The sequence below is a fragment of the Vidua macroura genome, chromosome 12 (assembly GCF_024509145.1).
Source record: "Vidua macroura isolate BioBank_ID:100142 chromosome 12, ASM2450914v1, whole genome shotgun sequence".
Lineage (NCBI taxonomy): Eukaryota > Metazoa > Chordata > Aves > Passeriformes > Viduidae > Vidua > Vidua macroura.
Genome location: NC_071582.1, coordinates 3,246,289 through 3,264,884, shown reverse-complemented (window position 1 = coordinate 3,264,884; position 18,596 = coordinate 3,246,289). Strand labels below are relative to the sequence as shown.

General features: G+C 45.8%; 1 protein-coding gene across 2 annotated transcripts in view; it reads left to right on the top strand.

The window, feature by feature from the left end:
• ARIH1 (ariadne RBR E3 ubiquitin protein ligase 1) overlaps nt 1-18,184 on the top strand; it is a 48,987-nt gene extending 30,803 nt beyond the window's left edge. Inside the window, exons 4-14 of one of the 2 annotated variants that reach the window (XM_053988919.1) lie at nt 1,157-1,249; nt 1,597-1,652; nt 4,592-4,658; nt 5,355-5,461; nt 5,953-5,995; nt 7,072-7,143; nt 13,586-13,716; nt 13,815-13,872; nt 14,616-14,876; nt 15,319-15,431; nt 18,004-18,184. In XM_053988919.1, coding sequence (XP_053844894.1) covers nt 1,157-1,249; nt 1,597-1,652; nt 4,592-4,658; nt 5,355-5,461; nt 5,953-5,995; nt 7,072-7,143; nt 13,586-13,716; nt 13,815-13,872; nt 14,616-14,876; nt 15,319-15,431; nt 18,004-18,088 — 1,086 coding nt within the window. In that variant the 3' untranslated portion in view covers nt 18,089-18,184. The remainder of the gene's footprint in view (nt 1-1,156; nt 1,250-1,596; nt 1,653-4,591; nt 4,659-5,354; nt 5,462-5,952; nt 5,996-7,071; nt 7,144-13,585; nt 13,717-13,814; nt 13,873-14,615; nt 14,877-15,318; nt 15,432-18,003) is intronic. The other variant, XM_053988920.1, reaches the window with a different exon arrangement.
• Nucleotides 18,185-18,596: the final 412 nt, after the last annotated feature.

The following is an 18,596-nucleotide window of genomic DNA, read 5'->3' as shown; positions in this document are numbered from 1 at the left end:
GCAGCCTGTGCTGCTGGCAGGAGTGTCAGAGCAGTGTAATCACAGCCTGCCAGCCCTGGGAAAGGGGTGCTGACAGGCACCTTCCCTGGGCAAGGCTAGAGCATCCAGAGGTGGCACAACACAGCTGCTGCACCTCTGTGGGATGAACACAATATATCTGTGGTGTCTGAGAAGGTGGTTTGGGAAGAACATTTGCCTCAAGTGATTCTCCTTTCCTCAGTTATCACCATTATCCTGCTGTTGTTTTGGGCTGTTCCACAGAGGATTCCAGGTTCTTTCCTATGTGGAGTTTTCGTAGTTTGACGGTGTCTCAGGGTAGAGTTCTGGTTTTATCTCACTAGCTGAGAAGTTGGTTTGAAAAGCTGAGCCAGCAAATATTATCTCAATAGTGGTACAAATGAAGTGTTTTAAATACAGTTTTCCTTGGTGCTGACTCTGAGTATAAAATAACTTTCAGCTGACCCGAGAAAAGTACTTTAATTCCACTCTTTCCTCAGCAGTGTTTGCTTCTCCACCCCTTGTGTAACCACTCAGTCCCAGATGATATCTTGACAGCTCTGTGCAGATGATGCATACAAGGATGGAGTTGTCCCTGTTGCTGTCTGTGACAGCAGATCATTATTGAAATTTATTTAGCAATTTGCACCTGCCAATTAGGATCTTGAGTGTCCTCATCTGATGAGCATTTGGGTTTCAGGGGCGACTTCCCTGGTGAGGTCTGGGACTTTGGGCAGCACCCACATGTGCCAAGGGGAAAAGATAGGAGGAATGAAGACTTTGTATCCTTATCACTGTGACCTGTTTGGTGTTTGCATTTATTTCATTTCCAAAGCAAAATGGGAGAGGGAGGGCCATGCTGTGTTCCATATACACTCCTAAAACAAGGATAAATTTAAATGGGCAGGATGGAAACATGGGCCACACCTTTCCTTGCTGCTGGGGTTGGGGATTAAAGTCTGGCTTTGAAAGAGTGACTAAGGCAGCCGTGGCAATGTTCTGTAGGGATGATGATGAAAAGTGAATAACAGTGTCTCAGGTTTGGTGTGGGGAATGAGGGATGGGGATGGATGACCTGCACAGCACCAAGAAGGGTGAAATTACGGAGTCAATCCATGTGATAAAATGAGGCCATGTCTTGTGTTCTTTGTCATTGCAGTACTTCACTGGCCTAGAATGTGGGCACAAATTCTGTATGCAGTGCTGGAGTGAATATTTAACTACCAAAATAATGGAGGAAGGCATGGGACAGGTAAAATCTCAACTAATCTCATGGCTTATTTCGGGAAATTCTATGTATTGGAGAGATGGGGGAGAGTGTCTCTGCTAAAGTTAAAAAAAACCCAAAAGAGCAACAGAGAAAACCCAAACCCCAAAGGTTTGGGGCCTGCAGGCTCTGCTAAGGTGAATCTGGAGAGAATTTACCTCCACTACCTGGTGCAGGTATTTGGGCTGGGGAAGGAGGAACCAGTGGCACACCTGGGAGAGGCAGGGCACTCCTTTGGCTATGGATTGTAGTGAAGTCTGTTGCCTTGGAATTCCTTGTGAAGCAAAACCAGGATAACCACTGTCCCTCATGACCTTTTTTGTGTTTTTCAGACCATTTCATGCCCTGCCCATGGCTGTGATATCTTAGTGGACGACAATACAGTTATGTAAGTCATGCTCTTGGCTTTGCTCTCTCTTTCCGTTGTGTTATTCACGTTCTGTTCAGATCTATTCAAATGCTTCTAGCAAACTGCACAGAAGCTTGCATGCAGCAGAGGAGCCTGTCTTGAACTGTCTGTTTTGATACCAGAATGTCTCTTAACTTCCTGTTTAGGTGTGAAAAGCCCACGTGACAACACTGGGAGGAAGGACTCCCTGACCAGTTTGGTCAGTGTGACACCAGGGTTTCCAAACCCTGTTTTACTGCTTTGTGCATTTTGTTTCCTTTGATTTACGTAGGAATTTAGGACTTCTACCCAGGTCAACCCACTGGTTCTCCAAGCCCTATAGCTGTAGTTAATAGGTGAGTCAGAGGACAGGATTCCTAAGGGCTGATGCAGGATGTGTTTTTTGCCTTCTGATACGAGGCAGTTGACCCTTAAACACAAGATTTGATTAAGGTGATGTGCCATCCTGTGTCCTTGGAATTATTAAGTTGTCCAGCTGTAGAATGACTGTTAGCTCCTGGTGAAGCAGTGAATTCCATGAGCTTCCTTCCCTTTTGTACTGGGGGAGGTTGTTGCGTGAGCAATATCCTTCATAATTTTGAACTTCATTCAAGTTCATTTTAATTCTTCTTGCTAAAACATCTCAGTAGAGGCATATTCTGTTACCTTATTCTTTCCTTCCTGAAGCCTGACTCACTCATTGATATTAATTTGGTGGTTTTTATTATCAGTTGCTTTCAGAGTAGCGATTTTCCCAATTTTGGCTCTTGGTTACTCATGGAGTGTAGGCTGGATAGAAGTGGAAGTAGCTGAAATGCTTTCCTGCCCTGTTAAGGGGTGGTTTGTAGAGCCCAGTGGGTGGAAACTGAGCTGAAGTTGGCATGTCTTGAGTTACTTGATTGAGATTTTTGTTTACCAGAGGTTGAACTTCAATTTGTGGAGTCAAACACTCTCAGCAGGACTTCTTTGAGTGTTTTCTTGATTGCAACAGTTGGAATGAGCTGTTCAAACAGTGCATGTGAAATTGAGTAGCTGAAAGCATTGGAGGTGGCAGTGGCAGCAGCAGCAAGGAAAGGATGGAAGAAGAGGAGGGCAGTCCTGTGCGATTCCCCTTGGCTGGAGAGGGCAGGGATGAGGCCTGGGATAGGGCAGTGGCAGCTGGGTGCTAAAGCAAACAAATCCCATTTGTCTGAGTAAAACTAAAAACTGTTTCTAGAGGTAAAAATCCACCTTTCCCTGATCTTACTTGGATTTCTGTGGGGAGAAAGGTGCATTTTTTGAAAAAAAAACTCTTTCCTTTAAAAGCCGACGTAGACAACTGTGGCAGTCTTAGGATATGTGAATATATATGGCAAAAATGTAAATGATCTCAACTGGAACCTTCACCCACTTCTGTGTTGTTAATTATTACTTTTTTAGGTCCTTTCCTGTTTACAAAGTCTCCAGCTCTCAGTTTCCAAGTGATATGAACACAAAATTAATATGATTTATGGGGTGTGGGCATGGGTTTCACCTCTTAATTTGTCTAGTTTCATTTATGATTTGCCAAAAGGCAGTAACATTCAAAGCAAAATTCTTGAAGATCTTGATCTGGTGATGTTGATTGAGTCAATCAAAGCATGTTGATAAGCAAAAAAAAACAGTCGATTATGTGCTCTGGTTAGTCATGGCATGACTATTAACTTAAATTCCAGTACCTGATATATTGTTATAATACAGTACATTTTCAAGGTGATAATTAGTATGCCTTGAAACCCAGGTATAGGTTAAAAAAAAAGATATTTATAATTAATACTAAATTCAAATTGTTTTCTCGTTCTTCAGTAAGTTTGACTCCAGAATTGCAGGAGATGCTTTGTCAGCTGATTTGTTTTATTTTAGCCCTGGGAATTGAGCTGCCATGTGCTGTGATTTATGTAATAACCAGCATGTGCTTGGGAGAGGAGCTCCCCAGCTGCCCAGGGCTGGGATTTGTGCTCATCCCTTGGGCACACACCGCTCCTCAGGGAGTGTTGTAAGGATAACATGCAGCAGTACCCTTAGTTTTGGCTGCAGCTGGAAAAGAAAATCCATGAATTCCAATATTTACCCATGGTATGGCCTGTATAAAGCTGTATTCCACAGTAGGATTTAAAGCAGGGATGCCACAAAGGTTGTGTCAGTGCAGCTTTATATTTAGATATATTGGGAAGACACATCCGTCATAGCTAAAAGACATTTTTAGAAGTGCTCAGCAATCCATAATTAAGTTATTTTGGATGCATTTAGGCTGGGCAGTCTGCAAATGCCAGCTGGAATGGTGTGCCCAGGAGAAAAGTGGTCACCATGCTTGTCAAGGGTTCCCATCAGTCAGTTTTCCTCTGCTCTCCCAGTTCCAAGCCAACTGGAATTAATTTAAAGTCTGTGTTGTGTACACCCCTAGTGATGTTGAATTCAAGTCAACTTTGTTTTTATGGTAAATAGATTAAAACACCATTAATTTTTAAGCTGAAGCTGTAGAATTCCACTGAAACCCAGCTAACATGAGGCTTCCCAAAGTTATTAGCCACACAAGGGTTGTTCTGGAGCTTTTTTAAAGGGATTTGCCACAAAATGTGCCTGTTCTATGTAAATGAACTGATTAAATTACTTGCTTTGTTTCTTGGGCTCTTCAGGGAAGTGTTTTTAAATAAAAATCCTCACACCAAGAGGTTCAGTTCTTTTGAACTATGTGAGCTTTCTGTTTCTGAAACTTTATATATATATTTTTCTACATTGAATAGAATGAATGTAGTTTTCATAATAATAAATGATCTAACAAATAAATAGAGAACAGGTAAGTTCAAAAAGTGCCTGCAAGTGTAGAAAGATGTATCAAACCTATTTGTCTTAACTTACTGGCAGTATATGGAAAAAACAAGATTTCTGCTACAATTTTTCTGTTTCTTCCCTTCTCACAGGCGTCTGATCACAGATTCCAAGGTTAAATTAAAGTACCAGCATTTAATAACCAATAGTTTTGTAGAGGTGAGTTTTTATTTGAATTTTTTAATGGCTTGTAGGTTTTGTCTCACACATGTACCCAGCCAGAGGCTGGAGGCTTGTTTAGAACTCAGAGCAGCTATTTTGCATAGTCTCTAATGAAGTGTGAATGCAGGGGTTGTTTTATGGTCCTTTGCATTACAGGGATAATTGTAGGAAAATACTAGAAAAACTTTAGGACAAAAGACCCTAAAGGGAATGTAAGAGCTATTGCTTAATATTTGAGTTCTGAGAAGCAGAATTACGTAGTTGTAATAGTTACATAATAGTTATATAATATTTATGACTCTTGAATGTTACCTGAGATACTTCACATTGAAAACCAGGAAATGTTATAAACAAGAACGTGCCTTAAACATTTTGCCAGTTGAAGTAAAACTGCGAAAGTGCTTTAGCAAAATACTAATAGTTTTATAACCTCAAAATAAACTTGGAGAAAGGTGCTTTGCGAGATGTTTGCACTGTCCCAGTTTCCCAGTTGTGTGGGTTCAGCTGTCCTGTAGAGCCTGGGGCGGAAGTTGTTACGGGATCAAGCTTTCATTCCTTGCCAGAAGTGATGGGTGCAGTGGGTTTGGTTTTAATTTCTTAGCTGTTTGCAGCCACAACAAAGGGATGCAGGGCAGGAGCTGTCCTTGAGCACACCCTTCCTCTGTGATGTGGGATGTGTGCTTTGTTTCGCAGTGTAATCGACTGTTAAAGTGGTGTCCTGCCCCCGACTGCCACCACGTCGTTAAAGTCCAATACCCGGATGCTAAACCCGTGCGCTGCAAATGTGGGCGTCAGTTCTGGTAAGAGCCAGCAAGGAAAAGATGCTGATGCTCCTTGTACTCACTGCCTGGAAGTGTGTTAGTGTGTGTTCATGGAGTCCCAGGCTGCTTTGGCTTGGGAGGGACCTTAAAGCTGATCCAGTTCCATCCCCTGCCATGAGCAGAACACCTTCCACTATCCCAGGCTGCTCCAAGCCCTGTCCAGCCTGGCCTTGGACACTTCCAAGGATGAGGTGACTTCTCTAGAAACCAGTTTCAGTGTCTCACAACTCTCACAGTAAAGAATTTCTCCCTAATAATCCCATCTAACTCTGTCCTCTGGTACTGGGAAGCCATTCCCCCTTGTTCTGTCACTGTTTTGAAGTGGCCCTTCAGGGATTTCAGGATTGAAGGGAAGTGTGTTGAGTTTTCTTAGGACTGGCTTTGAACAACCCAGAAGAAAACTTATACTGTTTAATTACAAGTACAATCATTTGCCCTGTTTCCTTATTTTCCTTTTCTTTCCCTTACAGCTTTAACTGTGGTGAAAACTGGCATGATCCTGTTAAATGCAAGGTGAGCACGTCAAGGTTCTTGTCCAAATCTGTGTTTTGAAAAAGTTTAAAATAAATTTATGTGCAAGACTTAGCAACCGAGCCCAAGTTTTTGTGGCTGTCCATAGAATCACAGATGATCCTGAGCTGGAAGGGACCGCCAGGGATCATTGAGCCCAGCTGTTGTATCCACCAGGGAGCAGAGTAGCTCACCTGTTTAAATCACAGGGTGAGAACCCACAGTGAAATCCTATTGAATGCCTTTACTGCTGCCTCACAGTTGGACCTTGTGAGGGAACAGTGCCTCATCCAGGTGGGAATTGTCTGGAAGAGGAGGTTGTTAGGCCTGTGACCCCCTGCAGAGGACTGAAGGTGCTTTTTGGACAAGGAGCATTCCTGTACGAGTTGTTCCTGTAGGTGTTTGATGCTTTCTTAGGCGTTTTCTGTTGTACTGGAGGAACTAAGTTGGTTTTGCTGGTTTGGGTTGGAAGGGACTTCAAAGATTATCTAGTCCCACAGCCTGCCATGGGCTGGGATAGTTTCCACTAGCCCAGGTTGCTCCAAGCCCTGTCCTTGAACGCTTCCAGGGATGGGGCAGGCACAGCTTCTCTGGGCAACCTGTACTAGGGCCTCCCCACCCTCACAGGGATCAATCCTTTCCCAGTATCCCACCTATCCCTGCCCTCTTGTAGTAGGAAGCCCTTTCTTGTGTCCTGTCCCTCCAGGCCCTTGTAAACAGTCTCTCTCCATCTTTCTTGTAGGCTCCTTTCAGGTACTGGAAGGCCACAATTCAATTAGTCACCCCAAAGTCAAAATATCCTTATTACTTAAGAGTCCAACATGAAGTTTTTGTTGATTAAGAGCTGCAAACTCGTTGCAGGAATGTTTGTGCTGGGTGCTTGTGCTTGCTGGATCAAGATGGAGCTGCAGGAACTGTCTGCCACTGAATTAGTGGCTGTTTGCACAGTTTTCCAGCAGCAACTCTCCCCTGTTCCCATGTGGTTGGGTGTACCTTTCCTTAATGTGAGCAGGTGTCTTGGAACATTTGCAGTTCCTCCAGCTAGATTTAACACTCTTCTTCCATCATTTTTCTGACAGTGGTTAAAGAAGTGGATTAAGAAGTGCGATGATGACAGTGAAACCTCCAATTGGATTGCAGCCAACACAAAGGTGAGAGGTTTTCTCATATTTTATATAGAGATTTTACACAGATTTGTCAGGTGAAAAGGACATCAATCTAATTCCTTGCACTAGGATTGCTTTTTCTGCTCCATGTTAAGAGCAAGCCTTGAAATCCACAGTACACTGAAGTGCTCTTGTTTGAAGAGTGAACAGGTGTTAATGCCTGGAATCAGGTGAGTTTCTTCAAGTTCAGTGAAGGAAAGTGCTTGGAAGAAACAGTTAATTGGACACTCAAAGGAAGCTCAAGATTTAAGTCTTTGGGCTCCTGTCTGGCACTGGTGGCTTCCCTAAGCAAATCCATGGCTCATTCCTTGTGTGGAACATGTTACCACCACCCGTGGCTCAGTTTGGCTGGGATCATTTACATCTGCCTTCAATTCCCTGGGACTGGCCTCCGGAGGAGCCTTCATTTCTGCTGGGCAGCATTCCAGGTGGAGACTGGCAGAACAGCTGTCTGGGATTTCATTATGTAAAGGTCTTCCTTCTACTTAGCCCAACTTTGCCTGAAACTTTAGCATTTGATTATTTTGGGACAAATTAAAACTGAGATTGTCATGGTGGCAAGGACACAAAAGCAGCAGATCCCATGGGGATGAGGAGGAGGCCTGGGGCTCTCAGCTGAAAGAGGAATGTGGGAAGGGAGTGAGGAAATGGCTGCTTTGTTTTCTTAGCTCTGTTGTGTAAGTGGTTAATGGCATTGTTTGCAGAAGCCTGCCTGGTTTTCATTGAGCTGGAATGTTGTGTTATGGTGGCAGAGAAACCCCTGCTGTGCAGCTCAGATTGGGCTGGAGTGGGCCCTGCTTGGAGCTCACAGAGTCACCAAAGGGAGTTTGGCTTTGTCTCAGTGTGTTCCAAAGTGGCTCAGGGACTGAACCAGGTTTGTCTGGAGTTTGCTGGGTCTTCAGGGACTGCTCCTATTAAACCTGAGGAAGAGCAGCAAATAGGTTGGAAAGGGCAGAGTGTAAGCACTGCTAGCCTGGGGTCTCGCATATTTGGGACACTGGAACAGCAACAGCCCTGCTTTGCCTGTTAAAGTCCTCAGGAGGCTGATCTTGGGGTTCCCCATCTTCTACCTGCCCCTGCCTTGGGAATAAGAAGATTTTTGGGGGTGGGAAGCACCCATGTGGAGGGTGGCATCTGGTACCAGCCCTGCTTCTTCATTGGTACCTCTAGTCTGGTGTGAGCAGCAGAGCTGTCCTTGGACATCACTGTCTAAGCTACTTCCTCTCATACTGTCCCAGACATTCCTACATGGGAATACTTAGGAGCCCAGGCTGCAACAGGGAGAAAAATTGCCATCAGGATAATTATTCCAGACATTTGAGCAAGCCACCAGTCCTGGAGTCTTACAGCATCCATATCCATTGAATTAGCTGAAGGACAATATGGCATTCTTCTCTCTGAGCTGATGCTGTATTCAATTGAGTGGAAAGTTGGCAGGAAGAGTACCACCCTCATGCTGATCTCTGCCTTGGGGAAGGTGGGAATCTCCAGCTTTGGCCTCTGGGATGTGTGTCCTGGGAGCTTTGCAGCCTCTGGAGAGCCAGGTCAGCCCGGGATCGTGTGGCTGCATCCACCTCCTGCCTCAGTTCCCTGCTGATCCCTGACAGAGGCATGGAGAAACCCAAGTGCTGTCTGGGTGTGGGGCTGTAGCGATAGACTGGGATGGGAACTCTGCAGTTGGAGCGTGCATCCATCCCTCCTTTCTCTCTGTACTGTTCCTAGCAGGAAAGCAGGGCAGCCGTGTTTGGCAAGGCACAACTTGTGCCTGCACTGTTGGCTTCACAGCCTAAATTCTGTGTTGAACTTCATTTTGAAGAACCTAGAAAGGACTCAGGTACCATCAGATGCAAAAATCCCCATTATCAGTGGGAACAGCTCTCCAAGGAATTCAGCCGCGACTACGCGCTCCGTTGCTGTTTCTGGCTTTTGGAAAGCGCTTTCTGGAGCCATCCAGGCGTGAGTCCTGTCCCATGTGGCTCCTCTCAGGGAAGGAGACTTCCTGTCATACCAAGATGAAGGTGTAAAAGTGAAATACCAATCCTCTGGAATGTGGGCTTGAAATCTGGATAATCCTTTGCAACGGGAGAATGTGAGATACATTTGTTCCGGCTTGTCCTGGGAGATGGAGTTGGAAAGGAAGATTAGGCAATTGTGTGAGAGAACAGAAGAGTGAAACCCAGCTGAATTGGCTTCTGTTCCCAAACTGGAATGATGTGATGCATTTTTTGATGAATTATATAAAGTGGTCTGAATGGAAAACGAGGAGATTCGAGTAGTGAGTTCTGTGGTTTCTGATATGATTTTTTTAAATTCTTTTGCATTCATTTACTTGCACTTAAGAGACCTAAATTCCTTCTACTTCTACAAAAGATACAGCCCTTGCAGCAGAATGTGCTGGAGTAGATGGCTTTTTTCCTAAAATAAGCTACTTTCACATGAGTTCAGCTTCAACTAGATTAATTTAAAGTTGAGATAAGGCAATACAAGTTCTTGATCAAGCCTATAATTCTCAGTCTTCTTGAGGAATGCACAAGGATTTGCACATTTCTTCCTTTTTCAGTTTGTTTGACAAACTTGATTCTTCCTCTCTTGAGTTAAACTTGGCAGATTTCGGGGATTTGGGAATAAAGAAACCACAGAGATCCATTACTTTCGTCAAATGGACATCCAAAGGAGTGAAAAATAGAGAAAACTTGGATTTGTGCATTTATTTTGGGCTCTTACGGTGTATCAAGACTATCTGAAAGTGGTCTTAAAGGAGGAGGGGAAACCTGTTTGGAACCTGAGTGTGATTTTAATCTCTGCCTCTTGGAATACCAAAGGGAAAAGAACAAAGCCGGTGACAGTTCTGGCCTTCACACAAGGCACTGCTTTTTATTGTGGAACTTAAATTGGTGTTAATGAAAGTTGTTCATCTGGTACTAAAAAAGCCCCAGCCTTGCTTCTTTGGTTCCTGGCACATCCCCATCCTTCCCTTGCAGGCCACACAGAGCATGAAGGGCTGATGGATAAACCAGTCACATTTTCTTCTCCGAAACAACCATTGGCTGTTTTTCTCCCGTGCATGGGATAAAATGGCATGCGCCCACATCTCTCCCTTTTCAGGTCACTTTTTAATGGCTTAAAGTGCTCCCTCTGCATTTTCTGGAGATCCTGCATTTGTTCTAATGAGTGGAAATTCTGTCAGGACACGGAATCCTCCTGGGCACCAGCACCAAACTGTGCTCCTTCATTTCCCACCATGCCAGAGCCGTGATCTGTGTTTTTGTAAAGGTGCCCTAGTGCCCTTTCTCAGATGAACTGGTGTTTAAAATCTGTTTTAAAAAGTTTTGCTTTGTGACTCTAGGTGTTAGAACAGTGTACTGTTTTGTGCTAGCCATAATTATGTTTTTGGGTTTTGTTGAAATTCATTAAGAAATCCCTGTGGTTTTTGATGATTCTTGTTATAGGATGGGCTAGGGATGAAGGCGTTGCTGTGAATGTGACTGTGGGAGGCTGATGTCCACCAGTTCCTCTGGGAGTTCTGGAAATCTCTTTCACTTGCCCTGAAATAAGAAGCATGTTTCTATTTAGCTTCCTCTTCATAAAAGAGCAACTGAGGTTTATGGTGCTTTATGTATGCATGGACTTTTACAACAAAATCAGGATTGTTCTCCTTTGCCAGGTTTGCCCAGGCTTTTGTTTCCAAGCCCAAGTTTTGTTTAACGGAATTGTTTGGAGTGGAACAATGTTAATGAGGTCACTTCTGTGTTGTGCTGTGACTGATAATGTGCACAATAATCTGCAGGTTTAGTAACTTGATTTGCTGCCTGGTGGGTTGTTGCATAGCCGTAATTCTCAGGGAGATCTTCCTTCCCTATCCTCATTAATCTATAAATCTCTCCCACTTGTTCTGTTGGTGACTTGAGTAGTTACTACTTCTTTTTCTGCTGGTGTCCGGCATTTCTTTAGTATGTGCTTTTCATGGCTTTAATTTTTCAAAATATTCAGTGTTACACTTTTACACAGCTTTAGGGATTTGCACAGATACTGCGTCACCTCTTCCTTGTGCTTTGCTGGACAGGAGCATAAAGGTGTGGAAAGGATGGCATTCCCTGTGAGAAAAGGGCTGTAATGAGATTGTAGGACCATGGAATGGTTTGGATTGGAAGGACCTTAAATCAAGTTCCACCCTTGCCATGGGTAGGGACCCCTTGCACTGTGCCAGGCTGCTCCAAGCCCTGTCCAAGCTGGCCTTGGACACTTCCAGGGATTCAGGGACAGCCACAGCTGCTCTGGGCACCCTGTGCCAGGGCCTCCCTCCCAGGGAAGAATTTCTTCCAATATCCCATGTAACCCTGCCCTCTGGCAGTGGGAAGCCATTCCCTCTTGTCCAGAGTCCCTCTCCAGGCTCTCCTGGAGCCCTTTGAGGCACTGGAAGGGTCTTTTTGTCCTAGTTTGCATTCCAGAGCTCAAAGCCCTGAGCACTGTGGACACACTGGAAAGCTTGGTCCCACCTGAAAGACAGGAGGGCAGAATTTCCATGCTTCTGATAGAGCCTTGCTGGGGGTGAGGTGGCCCCACATCCCTGTGCTGTGGATATGTGCTTGTGGCACCTCTCCAGCTTGGCAGGTCACCTGGGACCTGTTCTCCCTCTCACAGCTGTAGGATTTTGCTCAGCAGGAGGGATCACGGCAGCTGTGTGGATCAGCTGCACCTCCCATGAGTGATGTGGGCACCTGATGGGAGGAGATGTGTCTGCAAGAACTGCACAGCTCCACAGCCTCCTCTGGCTCTATGCCCCAGGGTCAGCATGGTGGGACAGGGACAGGGCCACTGTCTGTACTTAGAGCCACCCTGGCTGATGAGCAGACCGAGCAGGGATCTGCATAGTTGGGCAGGACATTGCTGGCATAAACCTAAATTTGAGTCTTGACTTGTTGGTGCAGGATTGGAAGAGGGAGGAGTGCTGCCTGGAAAAGGGAAATAGATGCTGCACTGAGTGCTCTGCTTGAAGGAGGGACCATTTTTGACTTTGAAGTTCACAGAACTGCACTGATGAACTGGGAACAAGCTTCCCTGGCTGAGTATCCATCCTGTAGACAGTCCTAGGGAACATCTTGGTGTTGTGCCCTTGAGGAGCTACTGTGCTTCACTTACTCTGTTTGTAGTACAGTTACTGAGTCTGAAGAACAAACACAGGTGACTGGGAAAAAGGCAGGTCTGGAAAATCCCTCTTTTGTGCTTGGTTGCTGCTTGATCTCATTGGTTTGATGTGCAGATTTCCTAATCCTAACAATACAAACTGGCAAACTCATATAAAATGCAGTAATAGTTGGGACACTCAGAGTGGGTGTACAAGAGCCTGTTGGATTGTGTCCTATATAGAAGTAGCAGTTATGGAGTGGTTGTGCGTGTTAGTTCCTTCCTTTACTGAGAATTTATCTGAATGCCATGGTAGGAACTGCTTGCTTTGGTTAGCAAAGACATGCTCCAGGCTGGGGAGGGGATTTCACATGCTTCTGACCCAGAATCAGCTGCAGCTGATTTTACAGGTGTGTGTGTATCACTGATTTGGATAGGTTTGTTATTGTATTATATATACAAACTGGCTTGTGCAGAAACTCATGAAGGCTGGTGTGGTTGTGGGATAAGCTGGTTGAGGAGCTGATTTAGCCTAAAATGGTTTTGGTTTTATTTATGCAGTTTTCTTCTTTGTATTTGCTGCTTTGTTGATTTGTTAATTTCTAAGCTCATGGAGACCATGATATTGGTGTTATATTCCCCAGATATTTCCTTGTGCAGTGCTGCCCTTTGAGATACTCATATTTGTCAAAAGCCTTACTCCTGAAAGGGAAACCTCATGTGAGCTTTTATGGAAAAGTCTTCAGTGAGGTGTCACATGAAGGGAAAAAAAGGGACCTGATGGGAAACATGAAAACACCTCGGGAAGAGAAGTGTCTTTTTAGCTGACAGCAGCTTCTTTGAAGCACACTAGAGTCTTGCTGCATGTTTTCAGCTCCTTTCTGGATGGCATGTTTCAGCTGCAGGTGTCTCGGATTGGTAACAGCGTGATTCCGGCTTGGTCTCAGTCCCAGAGTGGACCAGACACTTGCTGGTGAGGAAAGCCACATGCTTCCCAGGCTCTTAGAGACCACCCCTGTGCTGGTATTCTGGGGAAGGTCATGAAGTGACTCGCCCGGTGTCCCTCTGTGAGAGCAGCATAGATAAAATATGTTATTCCTTAAGTTTTTTCTATCTAACTGCTCCGGGTTTGGAAGTATTTTAAGGCCTGACTGAAGAGGATCTCGATGTCCAAAGGGAAGAATTAAATCATGTATTTCACTTGACGTGCTCTGTCTGACTGCCATGGGAACCTTTCCAAGTTCTCCAGGCTGTTGGGGTTCCATGCTTGCCCTGCTAATGGTGCTCTCTGTCCTGTGGACAGGAATGCCCGAAATGCCACGTCACCATCGAGAAGGACGGGGGCTGCAACCACATGGTCTGTCGGAACCAGAACTGCAAGGCGGAGTTCTGCTGGGTGTGTCTGGGCCCCTGGGAGCCCCACGGATCAGCCTGGTGAGTTCGGGAGCGTGCCTTGCTGGAAGGCGAGGAGGTCGTGGTGCAAACGGCACGGATTTGGACTGAAATCTGTGGAATCGGTGTCCCTGTTACAGGTACAACTGTAATCGCTACAATGAGGATGATGCAAAGGCAGCAAGGGATGCACAGGAGGTGAGTCCATAACCTTTGGTGATGAGGGAGATCATCGGCCCTGTGGTGTGCTTTCTGTAAACCTACACATCTGCTCTGAAGGAATTCACGGATTCGGGCACAAATCCAAAGGACAGTTAAGTCTTTTGACTTTTAAGATAGGGATGGCTTTGCCTGCTATGTGCTACCACTGTACATCCAGAGTACACAAGTTGAACCATGCCCGTGGTGTTATTTTTCTACAGCTGGTCTGTCAGTGTGAAGAAAATAAGATTAATGACTGTGTATTGAGTCATCTTGGTTCTCTTGCACTGTTTAGCACGGTGCCTTTCCCCTGCTTTATAATCAACCTGAGATTGCCCTCTTAGCACAAGCACAGTAATTAGAATTCCTTGTTAGCAGAAAAAAACCCCAACAAAACGTCATCTTCTCACTTTTGTCATGACACTGGAAGCATTTGAGTGCTGTACCGCAAGTCGAGAGGCTGAAATACAAAAATGATGAGGCTTGAGCAGTGTGATTGTAATTGCTTCCAAGGTTGGCAGTGAGGATGTCAGAGCTGTGCTGGGAAGTGCCCAGGGCGCTTCCCAGGTTTAGCGGGACCGTGCGGAGCCGTCTGCCCAACATGACGGGAGAGGAGCCTCCTTTGGAAAGGAAGCTCGTTCTCTGGATCAGGAAGAGCCTTGTGAAGGCTTTACTTCTCTTGCAGCCATTACTTTGTTTTAACTATTTGTTTTCTTTCTCCCTAATGGGAATTAACACAGCGATCCCGAGCAGCCCTGCAGAGGTACCTGTTCTACTGCAACCGCTACATGAACCACATGCAGAGCCTGCGCTTTGAGCACAAGCTCTACGCTCAGGTGAAGCAGAAGATGGAGGAGATGCAGCAGCACAACATGTCATGGATCGAGGTGCAGTTCCTGAAGAAAGCAGTCGACGTCCTCTGCCAGTGTCGTGCCACACTCATGTACACTTACGTCTTTGCCTTCTACCTCAAAAAGAATAATCAGTCCATTATCTTTGAGGTAGGAGAATATGGGGTTGTCAGGAATTCAAATTGCAAAACTGAGGAAGTAAGATTTAATGCTTGGAGGCCTCTAGTCCTCACTTTTACCCAATTTAGTCTGGTTTAATATTCTGTTATGCAAAAGTTAGAGGCTCTCTGGGCATTGGGTAGGATCGTGTGCTGGAGGAGTCACAGCATCACAAAGCTATGGCTGCTCCATCCCTGGAAGTGTTCAAGGCCTTGTTCAATGGGGCTTGGAGCAACCTGGTCTAGTGGAAGGTGGCCCATGGCAGTGATGGAACTGGATGCGTTTCAGTGTCCCTTCCCACCCAAAATCAGTCTGGGATTCCACGATATCTAATACTTTTTAATTTTGGTACTGATTCCAGTTGCGCTGAAATAAAAATCTCCCCCTTTCCTTTACTCCCCCTCAAACACTTTTTTTTCTTTTGTCTTTACAGAATAACCAAGCAGACTTAGAGAATGCTACAGAGGTGCTTTCTGGGTACCTGGAGCGAGATATATCCCAAGATTCGCTGCAAGACATAAAGCAGAAAGTACAGGATAAGTACAGGTTTGTGTTAGAATACTCCTTTCTCTCAAAGCAGCTGAGTGTTGCCATGCCCTCTGTCAGGTAGTGACCTGAGTACTTGCCAAGATACAGCTTCTCCAGAGCCACATCCTTGGGAAGCTGTTTGCTCTTGGCTTTGTGCCACCCACTGTGATCAGCCAGTCCCTGGATATCTGAGAGCAGCAGTGCTGTCCTGAACCAGCCCCGAATCCTCCCGGTGAAGCCCTCACGCAGATGCTGGCAGTGTGTTTTTGTGTCCCTGCTGGGACCAGCTCTCAGGAGAGGTGACAGCCTGTGGGGAGAGGCTCCCAGCTCTGCCTTCCATCTGTTCTGCAGAGCAGGAGCTGGAAGATCCAAGCCTGGAATGGAAAAAATCCTGTGTCCAGAAGCAATGGCTTGCAGTACACTGCTGTTCCTGCACAGAAGGAGCGTGTGGGAATGGCCAGCACCAGAACGGGATTCGCAGAGTGAGGGCCAAAGAACAAGGAGTGACTTTGTTGTTCCAAGCTGCCAGCTTTGGCCTAGGATGAGCTGCCAGCAGAGAGCAATTGGCTCTTTTAATTGTCTGCTGGGTCCATTTGTGCAAAACGTGGGTGTAGGAAAAGCTGTCCCAGAGGAAGAGGGAGAGAGCAGCCTGCCCAGCTGGGAAGGGGAGCAGGGGACTGGGGTCCAGGTGACACAGATGAACAGTGCTTTGTTCAGTCCCAGGGGAATAATTTCTGCACAGTGGAAAAGTACAAAGCTGAAAATGTGGATGAGTCACAGGATTAGGGCTTGCATTTCTGAGGCATTTTGCCAAAATCACTGAATTTGTTATGCCTGGCTTAGGGGGAAGAAAATATCCAAAGTAGGGTGATCTGTAGGACTCAGTGGACTGTGGGGCGTGGCAGGAGCTGTTAACATTTGGTGCCTCATCCTGCCCAACTTTGGCAGCACAGCTGGGGCTGGACAAGACTTTCCTGACCTTCTTTCTGAAGACATTTTGTAATTTACCCTCTAAGGCCACCATTAATTTGGTATTTCGGATGAAGCTGCTTGTTTACTTCAGTCCTGTGAACCTGTGATGCTTTTGTAGGGGTGAAATTACAACCAATATAGCCTGAATTGCTTGGAAACAGTATCCCAAATCTGCCTTCACATTTCTGGGAAGAAACAATACATCTGTCAAGTCCGTGCAGGTCCCTGATTAACCAGTTCAGTCATGTCTTAATCATGTCCTGCACAGTGCCCTTTGATGCAAGACTGGGAGCAGGATGTCATTGAGGTGGGTTTAAAGAGCTCTGGGAAGCTGCAGGAACTGCCCTCCAGGCTGGTTTAGTTTCAGCTGTTTGGATCTCTTTGCTTGCAAAGACGTATCTAGAAAACAGGATTAAGCCCCCCACACCCATCCAGCAGAAAAATAACTGAAGTTTGGAAAGCAGAGACCGTGTATTTGCCATCACATGCTCCTGAAAATCAATGGGACTTCGTGTATGGGGGTTTCTCTTGCACCAGCTGACAGCAGTGAGGGGAGCCACAGCTGCTCTGATGGATAAATCAGTCACTCTGATAAGGTCCTGAGCAGTAGGTGAGGAATTCCTGCCAGGTGCTAGTGTGTGTTGTGGTCAGGGATAGCTTCCCACTGGGAGGTTTCTCCTGAGGGATGTGTGACTGCTGCCAAGCAAGCCAGCAGCCAGAGCCTCTCAGATGCTTAGAGTTTGCTCTTGGAACCTGAATTTGTTCAATGTTTCTGTGCTTTTTGTCTTCTAACACACCCCAAATGACCGTGATCTCCTTTGCTGTGTTCTGTGATACCCCTTTTGCTCAGGATCAGTGATCCTTGGAGGACTCTTGGATCATTTTTATGTGCAGCATTTTTCAGTCAGTTTGGGTGGGAATACTCCATGGTTGTAGTGTCCCTCTGAGAGCCACATGTCAGGATGTGAGGTGAAACCTGCTCTCCAGCCAGACCAGTAACCCTTCGGACTGATTCCATCTCCATCTAAAACTGTCAGTGCTCCTGAGGTTTTCATCCAGGACTGGTTTGGGTTGGAAGAGATGTTAAAGTAAATCTTGTTCCACCTCCTGCCATGGGCAGGGACACTTTCCACTAGACCAGGTGGCCCTACCCCACCTGGCCTTGAACACTTGAAAACAGCTAGTTTTTCCCAGCTACCACATGGCTTTTTGTTGTCCAGATGGGGCTTAGAGCAGGCACCAGCCCACGTTTGAGGAGAGCTGATCCCATTCCATGTGTCTCCACTAACCTGTGCGCTCAGACTTTTTCAAACCACAGCTGCTGCTTCCTCCTCTTCCAGTTATTCCTGAAGGTTTCTCAGCTGTAGAGGCTCTGGGGATACTTCTGTTTGAAAAACTCTGAATTTGCACACTGGTTTTCCAGCCAGGGACCTGGAGCTGAGTGACTGGAGCAATGAAAGTCTTAATTAGCACTGTTAAAAGGCTGTAAATACAAACTCCCTGCTCTGGGGATCACCTCTTTCAGAAGTGAGGCATGCTGTAGGTTTGGATAACTCGGTGCCAGGGATGCTCCATGATTGCTGATGTGCCTTTTCCATGCTGTCCCTGTCCCCTGCAGATACTGCGAGAGCCGGCGGAGGGTTTTGTTGCAGCACGTGCATGAAGGCTACGAGAAGGACCTGTGGGAGTACATCGAGGACTGAGCCCGGCCCCGCAGCAATGAACTCTGAATCCTTTCCCATCCTAGAGTGCTCATGCAATTCCAATAAAACCCACCCAGGGCGCTGCTCCGCCTCTTACACCGCTGGTCTGTAGTACCGGGATTCTGTTTTGTTAACAGAAAAATTAAGTAAATTATATTGTAATAAAAAAAAAAAAGGTAGATAAACCATTGTACAACAGTATTCTAGGCGGCCAAGAGTGTGACAGACGCACTAAAAAACCTTCCAACTTTAACTTGTAACGTAGCTTCATCCTCCAAGCCGACTCCTTTTTCTTTTCTCTCTTTCTTTTCCTGTGTGTAGTACAGATGAAACTTAAACCAGTTTCTTGACACTGCTTTTCATGTCCAAACCAGCCATTTTGATGGACTTTGGTAAGGGGGGGTGGCTCTCCCGCCCCCCTCCTCCTCTCTGCCACCCAAATACACAGATGAATGTGGATTGGCTCAATGTAAAGAGGATTTTTGGGGAGGGAAGGAGGGGGGTACAC